The sequence below is a fragment of the Charadrius vociferus genome, unplaced genomic scaffold (assembly GCF_000708025.1).
Source record: "Charadrius vociferus isolate BGI_N301 unplaced genomic scaffold, ASM70802v2 scaffold1, whole genome shotgun sequence".
Lineage (NCBI taxonomy): Eukaryota > Metazoa > Chordata > Aves > Charadriiformes > Charadriidae > Charadrius > Charadrius vociferus.
Genome location: NW_009647680.1, coordinates 7,356,856 through 7,367,549, shown reverse-complemented (window position 1 = coordinate 7,367,549; position 10,694 = coordinate 7,356,856). Strand labels below are relative to the sequence as shown.

Genomic DNA, 10,694 nt, shown 5'->3' with positions numbered 1-10,694 from the left:
TCAGCAGGACTGCGGCTGGGTATCAACCCGAGCCTGAGGGGAGTGCCAACAGCAGCGCCAGAGATGGGCGTCTACCTAAAATAAATAAAACTTGACTTTTAAGACCATTAATATATTCTAAACTCTTTATTTGGCTCAGCCAGAGTGTCAGTAACACTGTAGACTTTGATTGCATAATGACTTAGCATTATTTATACTTATAGTTCTCAGTTTTCATTTTTTCTTGAATGGTGTCAGCTCCGTGTTGGTATCTAACACTGTCCGTCTGCTTTCGGAAGCAGACAGGGGAGTGCTGTCAGACCTCAGTTTTGGGAGCAAGAGGACCAGCACAACTACTTGTGCTTAAACAAGTATTTTAGTGTTTCAGATCTTTACAGCACGAGATTAAAACGGGCTCAGTTGTGGTTGAGAGTATTTCGTGAAAATGTTCCTTTCTAGTAACCTTTATTTGCAGAATAAGATCTCATATGATTGCATATATCACAGAATGGTCATTGTTGGAAGGGACCTCTGGAGATCATCCAGTCCAACCCCCCTGCCAGAGCAGGGTCACCTACAGCAGTTGCACAGGACGGCGTCCAGGCGGGTTTGGAACGTCTCCAGAGTGGGAGACTCCACCACCTCTCTGGGCAGCCTGTGCCAGTGCTCTGCCACCCTCACAGGAGAGAAGTTCCTCCTCATGTTGAGATGGAACTTCCTACGTTCAAGTTTGTGCCTGTTACCTCTTGTCCTATCCCTGGGCACCACTGAAAAAGACTGTTCCCATCCCCCTGGCACCCTCCCTTTAAGGATTTATCAGCATTGATAAGATCCCCCCTCAGTCTTCTCTTCTCCAAACTGAAAAGCCCCGAGTCCCTCAGCCTTTCCTCATAAGAGAGATGTTCCAATCCCCTAATCATCTTTGTAGCCAAATAGGACCAAGACTTTCCACCCATTTACCATTTTCCTTTCCTTAAATACTCACAATGTATTAATGCTGTGTGTGATTTGATGTTGTCTCGATTTTATTTTATTTTTTTTTAGCCATCACAGATGGGAGGCATACCAGTAATGACACAGCCAACTTTAATATACAGTCAGCCAGTCATGAGACCACCAAACCCGTTTGGCCCTGTACCGGGAGCACAGGTGGGTATATTCAAAATAATTGCTGCTAGGAACAAATTACAAATTAAAATATTACCTTGAGTTGGACAAATGTATTGCATAAGCCCAGTAGTTCATGTAAGGATTGCTTCCTAGCTCCTTACATCCAGGCTGGCAGCATCGAGTTTGTTTTACAGCGGGAAAGAGGATAGCGTTTTAAGGCATTGTTTTTCTGGGAACGTGACTGAGATTATCCACAACGCTTTAGTGAAGGGATAAGACTCGTTAATTCTGTGCCGTTTGCTGGAGACGGGCTTCTTCCCCAAAGCTGGTGTTCTCTGCTGCTTTACCCCAAAGTGTGGCTTTATGACATTGTGCTGTTACAGCCTTTTCCAGAGCATATGTGGCACCGCTCTTTGACCTGTTACACTTCAAAGTATCAGATTATAAGGTAACCAAGTGTGGCAGTAGCTGTAAAGTTTTTGAGTGTAAGCTGCGTGCTTACATGACAGCGTTTTGCAGGGACAGACCGGGTATATGGAGCCTTTTCAGTCTGTGACTGTTACAGATGGGGCTGAAAAGAACGCAGCATCAAACCTGGTGAGGCTTCAACCCCACACCTGGTTGGTAGCGGTGACCGCTCTCAGTGGGAGGCACACGGCATCTTCATCTAGTCTTAACCGTTGCCTTCTCTAAAGGTCTCTGTACTCCTCTTTGTCTTTGCAGAAAACAGTAGTTACAGCATAGTGAAGATATTAACAGCTACACCCATGTGTCTGCCTTTCCCGGTTCAGTAAGGCGTTACGTGAAATGGAGCGTTCCTTATGTTGCTGCTTTTCTGCTTCTCCTGATCTGTTGTGTTCACATTCATTACCTAACGTGCTGCAGTACAAGTCTGCTGAAGCGCTACTCTTGGTGAACATTGAGAATAACTGGAGTTAAATACATACCTTTCATCGGGGTTTTTTTGCAAACTTCTGTCACTGGGAAGTTTTATCTGAACTCACTTTTTGAACCCGATAGCCATGTGAAGACAGATTTTTACAGCAGGAGAAACATTTAAGAAAAGCGAGGGAGGAAGGGGGATGGATGACCTTGAACGTCTTCATGCTATTTTCACAAAATATTAGGATCATTAAGACTTCGTTGTGTTTGTGAACAGTAGTTAGAGGCAGAGCCAAGTTTGGCTGTCGGATTGGAACTCCGGTATTAAGAGTGTGGTGTCACTTACCCGTCAAATGTTTCTTTGTCAAAGTTCACACTGTGCATTATGATTCTGTTAGAAAAATGTAATATACTGGGACTGTATTTTGATCTCGTTATAAAGAGCTCTGCCTTTATAGGCAACTACTTAAAAATATGCATGTATAACTTCAGTATATGTTGGTGTAAGTGTGATTTTGGGACTAGAGTGTGGAGGGAAAAGAATTCAGCAGTGGGTTGGAGAGGAAGAGAGCCTTAAACTTTTCTCCAGTGCCTGAACCTGATCCTGCACCCAGGGAGGCCACACTGTGTGCTGCCAGTGCGCAGTGCGTCCGTTTTCTTCACTAAAATAGATTTTTTTAAAATTGTTTATTTTTTAAAGGCTTTATTTGAAAGGGACGCTGTTAGATATTTTCAGCTAGAAATGCACTTTTTGGTTGACTTTCTCTTGGACTCCTGAAAACTGCTTTGCGTATTCACTGTCGCTTCAGATAAGCGATTTGGTATATTTCACGTGGGTTTTATACTATTTCAAGGGGAAAAAATGTGTTTACAAGACTTCTTAAATAGAGAACAAGTTAAAGGATCCTCAAGGCTAAGAGATTTTTTTTTTTTTCCCTGCGATTCCCAAAATAGCAAAAAAAGAAATTAAAATCTGCCTACCAACTGGGTTATAAACAGGTAGGTGGGTCTGAATAGGCCGGTGAGCCTTTCTGCTTGGTTTGACATTGCAGGGCTGGGTCTGGGTTGAATCCCAGCTGGCTGTCATAACAGGAGAGAGAGGAATTAGTCACAAGTGAAGTGCATAGGGCTGTATTTATTGTGCTTATCTGACAAGGGGTTTGGCTCCTGTGAGAATTAATTTGATAGAAAACACACCCTCTGAATCAGCATTTGCTGTGCGATCAGGAAGGGTTTTCCCCGAGACGCGCAGTCTGCGGCGCTTGCAGGTGTTTGAGCTTTCAGCAGTCTGACATCAGTAAAGCGACTGAAACGAAACAAAGGCTGCGTGTGAGAGCTGCTTCCCCCCACACAGCGGAGGTGGCATTTACTAACGTGCAGCCACCGAGGGGAATTACAATGTTATTATGCTAAATTGACTGTATGCTTTGTCTTGAGGCTCTTCTGAGAGCATATTTGTCTGTTTAGGTTTAGTCCTGCTAGAAATAGGAAAATAAAGAAATGTGTGTTCTTGGTGTAAGTAAACAAATCTTAATGAATAATGGTTATCTGAAAGGCACACAGCTCAAACTGCCGACGTCCCACGTGCATCTGTCCCAAAGCCATTATTCTCATACAAATTCTGTCCGTGGTGTCATCACTGCCAAAACCAAAATTGTTTTTCGTATTTCAATTTAAAGCACCAAATTATATCACTCACCTCCAGTCTGCTCATAGATCTTGGTTGCTGTCTGCAGTAAAGAATCTTGAAGGTACTTTAAAACATAATGACAGATAGGAAGTTGTTGCTGAGAAATTATATTGCCAAGTTGTAGCGTGCTGGGAACTCCTCCTGCTTCGTATACAGAGTGGTAAAGTAGGTGTCCCAATGTTGTCCAGTTTCTTTATAATTTAAACTGGTGTTCCTAACTTGCTACTCTTAAGGATTTGTCTTAACAAATATACTTTTCCTACCTCTAGACATACCTATTTTGCCACTCTTTCAAGTGTTCTATTTACATGCTTGCAACTTTATTTCTAATTGTTGCTATCAAAAGCAAGGGTAGTTTGGCAAAATAATTTGAAACAATTGAGGATGAGACTAGAACAGTTGCTGCTTTGAAAGGTGCAAAAGTTATTCATAGTTTTAAAAGAAACTGGTGTGTACCTTTTTTCTTTGAAATCACTTATCTTGCATTAGGGTCAGTATTTCCCGCTTGAGAAAGAAAATAATATTTTCATCATGATAAACTAGTGGGCTTTTCTCGCCGCAAAATATTATATATCGTGCTACCCAGAGCAGTGAGCATGGTTGGAGTCGTGTGATTAGATTTTAGCTGGCGAGGAAGAGAGTGTGTGTGTGTGTGCGTATGAGGAAGGGACGGGCTGAATCAGTGGCCCAAACGAGGGTAAAGAGTAGCCGGAGTGACGACAGGCGTGATGCACTGCAGCTGTGGATGCCCACCGCCACCAAAACCATGGTTGCGTTGGCTAATGTAAAGCTGTACAGTACTGCCAAATCACCGGTACGCCTGTACCTGGTCTGTATTCTGGGCTGATTAACCCCAAAGGGACATGGCCTTCGGAGGGGAAGCAACTGGGTAGGGAAAATTTGAAGATTTAAGACAGAATAGAGAAATCGCTCTGCCTGCTGCCAGCTTCTGTGTGCACCGTAACACTGCCATTGTTAACGTCACCGAGTTGTACAGAACGGTGGTAGGAACGGTCGCCTGGTGGTGATGAAGAATAGGTAAATGTGCAAATGAGTAAGTTGGTTTTGTGGGGGAGGTTGGGGCTTTTTTTTTTCTTTTTTTATTTGAGACTGTGGAAGAGCAGGCTATGGAGTTCAGGACAGACTTATACCAGAAAGTAGACTTTACAGGTGCTCCTTTTGGCACATTAATCCTAAAATATGTGCTAAAACAGCTTGACAGCCTTGTTTAGTGAGAAACCAATATCTAGCTAGTGATGGGAATTGGCACAACGCTCACTACGGACGTGTGGTTCAGTGTTACTGTGTCTCGGGGGAGTTTTTGCCTTGGTTGGAAGCAGTGAGAAGTGACAACTGCTGCTGGAGGTGAGATTAAGCTTTGGGGCTGATCCAGCACAGTACGATGCATTTCAGCTCACGCAAGCGCTGGGCAATGAGGAGACTAGACGCACAGCTCCAGGGGTGTCAGCGCTAGAGAAAGCGATGGCCAGTGCTGCTGCTTCAAATGCTTCTCCCTAGAAACCGCTCAGGCAGGTTCTGGTTTTCAGATATACTAATAAGCCGTGTTCTGGATAGATACAGTGTAGGAAACTGTCTTAACTGTACTTTCCACGTTTATTTTTTTCAGGTGTCATTTTTCATAATTAGATTAATACATTAAGATAGTATTTACTGTAAGGTCCTGTGTCTTGTCTGAATTTGGCTGGGGCATCCAGGAAGTAGCACTGTCAAGTTTTTCCCCGGTATTTAACTTCAACGGGCGTCCTTGAAATTTCACCTCCGTTTCTGGTTACACGCTGATGTTACTCTGCTCTAAACCTACCAGTCTTCCACACTGCTTTCAAACTGGGGCATTACTTTGGACTTGGTATCAGTTGGAGATTTGCCAACTCAATTTAACGGGACTTTTTAATATGTGACTTTGAGGCAGTTGACCACGAAGAAGAATGTCTCCTGAGGTGAAGTCACAGCAGGCACGGCTTGCCGAAGCGATGGCTCTGTTGGACTTTGTCATTAGTCTGGCTCAAATCCTGGAGAGGGGGGGTGGGGGGTGTAAGCTACGGCTTTCCAAAGGGAAGAACCAAGTTTAGAAGGGGAACTTCTGACATCCTGAAACTGCTTCTCAAGCACTTCCCATTCTGTCTCGTGACTCTTCCATAATCTGTTTATGGGGACTGAATCTCAGTGTCCCATTGGGAGTAGTGGAGTTTTGGGAGGGAGATGAAGATTCCAACCCAGACAGAGAGTACCGATCCTGAAGGAACTCCTCCTCCCCAAGTGGTTTCCGAGATAGATGTTAACGTGAAAAATTTACACTTTGGGCACTCCTGCAAGCAGTTCCCATAAGCATGTTCCCTGTCAGGCGGAGGTTGGCCGGCATTCAGTATTTCCAAAGGAAATACGTCTTCATGTGATGTTTTTTGCAATGGGTATGAAGTGCAAGTATGCGCTGGTGATTAGTGACTCAAGTCTGAGTAAACTGTTAAAGTGATGGAATCCGAAATGGAGAAAGTTGACTGTTTTATTTGTAACTGCAAAAGCACACAAGTTCTACGGGGGAGGAGGGCAAATAGAATTTAATAAAGCACCATTTATAACTGGGAAAGCACTAACAAAGAAGGAAAAGGATGAAAACATAAATTGACAGATAGCAGATACTCCTGCAATTACAGCCTGCAGGTTACTGGTCCCTTCCAGCAGCAGCAGCTGGAATGCCAATATTTCCGACTTGTAAATTATGTGCTTTACATGGCTGAATTTGTAGTGTGGTGCTTTAAATACGTGGCTACAGGATGTGATTTTGTTAGTGTAGATAGTATAGACTATTGCTCTCAGTCTTCAGTTATGGCCTAAAATCTCAGCAGTTGACAAACTCTCATTTTTTTTATTTTTTTTTTTCCTGCCCCCAGAATATATCCCATGTTCTCGTTCTAGGCCCCAAATTGACAATTATCCATTGTCTGCTCTCCAGCTTCTTTTTATACACATCCTATTTTGAGAGGGGAAAGATGCTGAGAACTGTTTCTTCTGGAGAAGGCATCTGGAAGGGTGCCGGGCTCTGGCCAGACCCCCAGCCTCACCTCTCCCTGCCAGTACATAGTTCTGCCAGGAAAGCGGGGAGAGTGCGAACCTGTTTCACGGGAGCGTCAGGCTTAATGTTTTGTATCTTCTTTTGAAGAAAACTGCTGTGAAAGTGCGAGGTTATCTGCTTATTTGGCAAATTCCAATTGAAATTTCCTTCTGGGAGAGTCACGTCCAGCTTGTTTCTGCATTACACCAACCATTAAAGAGGCTTTCTGTTCTCCGTATGACCAAACACCTTGTTTTAATAGTTGATTTCTGCCGAGTTTGCCTCTTAACCTCCCCTTGTCCTTTCATTACACGTTCAGCTTTCATATTCTGTCATTCTGAGACCTTTTTTTCTTTTTCTTTCCCTTTCTCTGTCGTCTTCCTACTAGCTGTCTGCAGCATCCAGCCCTTCCAGTCAGAGTCCTCACAGAGCCTCAGGAAAGGATCCCTTTGCAGAGCTCTCTCTCCAGGATTTCTTGTAGAACAACTTAGGTATTGTCCGTTATTCTGGGGAGATGCTGGTTTTCGTGCTATAAAACAAAATCACACTTCTAATTCGAGTTTTATTAAGGTGACTAGAACCGTTTCTGAAGAAAATAAAACAAGTCATGTTGAGTTGGAAGCACTGTGGAAGTGACTTGGGACCTCGGTGTACTGAACTGCGGCAGTTTAAGGGCCCGATAGAGTCATTTTGCTTCGGTCCGTTGGAGATAAAGTTTCCCAGTTCCTCCCTGAACTGCGAGAGCAGCACACGTGGTACTTCGCTGCAGTTGGGGAGAAGGAACTGGTATTACCTGGTTTTTACCATTTCATCGGGAAAATGTTTTGGGTTCGTGGCTATCGGCAGAGCCCCGAGTGCTGCTGGCAGTCCGCTCTTGCCCGTGGCGGTTGCTGACCAAAGAGTGCGCTTCATGCAGAGGGTGGTACTTGGCTTCACACGTGCGAGGGTTAAATTTTGGTACAGATCCGCACTGGAGTTCCGTTCTTTCTTATCACTCAGAGGTGGGTGGAGGCTCAATACTAAAATGAGTGAAAATATGGAAAAAATTCAAGAACACATGTTGTAAAGACGGAGTAGGCTCTATTGCCCACAGCACCTGCTTTTCTTTGTGCGTTTCCTCTGGTTCAGCATCAAAAGTGATGTTGAGTTCTCTTCGTAACGATGTTGATCTGTTACGCAGCCGCTGGTGACAGTGTTGCATGGATAAATGGATGGGGTTTATTGTTGGGCAAACCAGCTTAATGCACAGAGTTGTTCTAAAGGCGGGTGTAGCTGGAAAAACATCCTGGTGGCTTTTGGTGGTTTTCTGGCTGTGATTTGGTAAATTCTTTATTTCTGTTCAAAACTTCAGATCTTGGGGTAGCTTAGGCATTTGAAGAATGGACATTTTTGAAGAAAACACAGGTTTATAGTGAAAGTCCTACTTCTGTTGGATGTTTAACACGAGGGTTTTTAATCTTTCCAGATTCAGTTTATGTAACTGTGTTAGATGGAAGAGAAAGGACCGTCTCCAAAGAGCTGTACTCACCAGTAAACCCCCCCACACTTCCAGGAAAAAATGAACTTCAGTCTCTCAAACTCTCCTCTTCCACTAAATGATGCAGTGAAATGATGAAGACCAATGAAGGAACCTGGGACAACTCCACAAGAAAACATCGATACTCAATATAAAGCCAAGAATTGCCATGAATTAAGACTAAGATCTAATTTTTTTTTGTCCTGGTGACTAACACGTCGATACTTTCAGCTTCTAATGATATCCATAATCGGTAACGTACGAAGAGAAGCCTTTGTTCTGGAAATTGCGATTGGTGTTTGGAAATGCTGTCTGGAATGGAGATGTGTCCTTTACCGTAACTCGAAACAGGACTTTGGGCAGGGGAGGGTCAAATCCTAACTCTTAATTCTGCAGTTACCTTTTCTTCAGTCCTCACAAATGTAGGCACAGCAGTAATGGAAATTAACTTTTTTTAAAAATTATATATTCAGTTTGCAGTAGACATTCCTTATGTATTATTGTTTGTATTTATTTATGATTATCAATTTAACATTAATATTGTATCAAAAAAAACCTCCTTATGAAAATGAGTATGGATGTATACAGTATGTCTGATTTTTATCCACAAAGAATGAATCTGATTCAGAATGCTTTTCAGCTGACATACAGAGCACTAAATATTTTAAAGGTCTGAATCTAATGAATTCTCAGTATATATGGGAATTAGGGAAGAGCCGTAAAATGCATTAATCCTTATAGTCAATTCTGTGCCTAGGATTTTGCAAGGGAACAGTTAACTGACTAGAAGAAGCACTACACTTCTAATTCAGCATTAGTGCGTTGGGAAGGAACTTTATTGCTTTGTGCTTGGCATGTCATTCTTTTTACATTTGACATTATAAGGCCTTTCCAAAATGAATGTGAGGAATTGCTTTCACTTTAAGACTTTCCTTCTTTTCTGTAAAAAATAAAAAAAAAATTTTAAAAAAAAATGAGGTGTTGTGTGTTGGGGGGAAGCCTTTTCATTTGGCCAGTGCCATGTTTATGATCCCGGACCTTTTCAAAGTGAAAAAGGGGAAGTAGCTTCCTTACGTATGTCTAGTTGGGTATTTAGTTAACGAAGAATTAAAGCAGCACTGTTGATCGGTGCTTTGTGTAAATACATCATAACTTTTGGGTGGAGTGGGGCCTTCGGAAGGATAGTCAACGATGTGAAAGCAATTCTGTACATGAGTTAAGCATACTTGCTGCATTGTCTCTGCAGATTCTATTTTTGTTTAAAATATTAAAATGTACGTTAGCAAAAATGGGTGGATTTTCAAATAAAATGCAGCTTCCACAGAACTTTTGTTACGGTATGAAAGTCTGAGGTGCTTCTTTTCTTTTTGCTGCTTAAAATGTGCACTGATAATTGCTTTGTTTACTTAATAAAATACCAAATGTATTTCGTATGTGCAGACTGTATTACAGGGAGTGCAGCGCTGTGAGTGACGTGACCCCGACAACATCTTCCCGGTGGTGCTGCAGTAGATGGTCTTAGTTCCACTATAATGAGTTGTCTCATTAAGAGCTCGATTCCTTACTTAATATGGTATTTCACGATCTTCTAATTTTTCAAAATACCCATGGCAATAAACTTGTACTGTTTATAACTGAGCAAGAAGTATGAATACACCAAAAATAATTATTTAGGTATTTTTCTTAACCTTCAGCAGAAGGTAATGCTGCGGGAGCGGTGAAGAGCGTGCTCAGACCGATGTCTGTGTTAGGTGCTAGTTTTCATCACGAGGAGTTGTGACAGAAATGGATTTCCCTCTTCTCAGCGACCTGAGGCTTGTCCTGAAGGATGTACGTCATCAAATGATCAGTACACATCAGTAGATTTAAAATTTCTTTTGAAAAGTATGAATTAAAAAAAAAACCCACCTGAAACTGTTACTTCTAGAGTATATAACGCACATGCCCACAGCTGGGGAGTTTCATATACAGTTTACTTAAATGTTTACCTTCCTACAAATGAGGCTTTGAGTGGGACTGAACCACCAGAGAACAACTTGAGTTTAGTTTTTGCTTGTGCTTGGAATATCAAAAATGCAAATGGAGTCGGGGGTCAGCTGGGAAAAAGGTGCACATTTGTGTCCTGTTAGCTGAATCGGCAACTACTGGGGTACAGCCTGTTCTGAAACATGGCCCAGAGAGTGTGCGAAAGAGCACAAGTGTGTGAGACCCCACCTGGTGTACTGCATCCAGCTCTGGAGTCCGCAACAGAAGAAGTACATGGACCTGCTGGAGCGTGTCCAGAGGAGAGCCATGAGGACGATCTGAGGGCTGGAGCACCTCTCCTATGAGGAGAGGCTGAGAGAGTTGGGGCTGTTCAGCCTGGAGAAGAGAAGGCTCTGGGGAGATCTTATTGCGGCCTTCCAGTCCCTAAAGGGGGCCTACAGGAGAGCTGGGGAAGGACTTTT

At 42.9% G+C, this 10,694-nt stretch overlaps 1 protein-coding gene across 3 annotated transcripts in view; it reads left to right on the top strand.

Annotated features, from left to right (window-relative positions):
* The window catches only part of PICALM (phosphatidylinositol binding clathrin assembly protein), a 71,447-nt gene extending 61,869 nt beyond the window's left edge, over positions 1–9,578 (top strand). For all 3 annotated transcript variants that reach the window (XM_009881207.1, XM_009881206.1, XM_009881205.1), the window contains 2 exons: positions 1,024–1,128; positions 8,197–9,578. In XM_009881207.1, the coding sequence (XP_009879509.1) occupies positions 1,024–1,128; positions 8,197–8,211 (120 nt within the window). In that variant the 3' untranslated portion in view covers positions 8,212–9,578. The remainder of the gene's footprint in view (positions 1–1,023; positions 1,129–8,196) is intronic.
* The last annotated feature ends 1,116 nt before the right edge of the window (positions 9,579–10,694 follow it).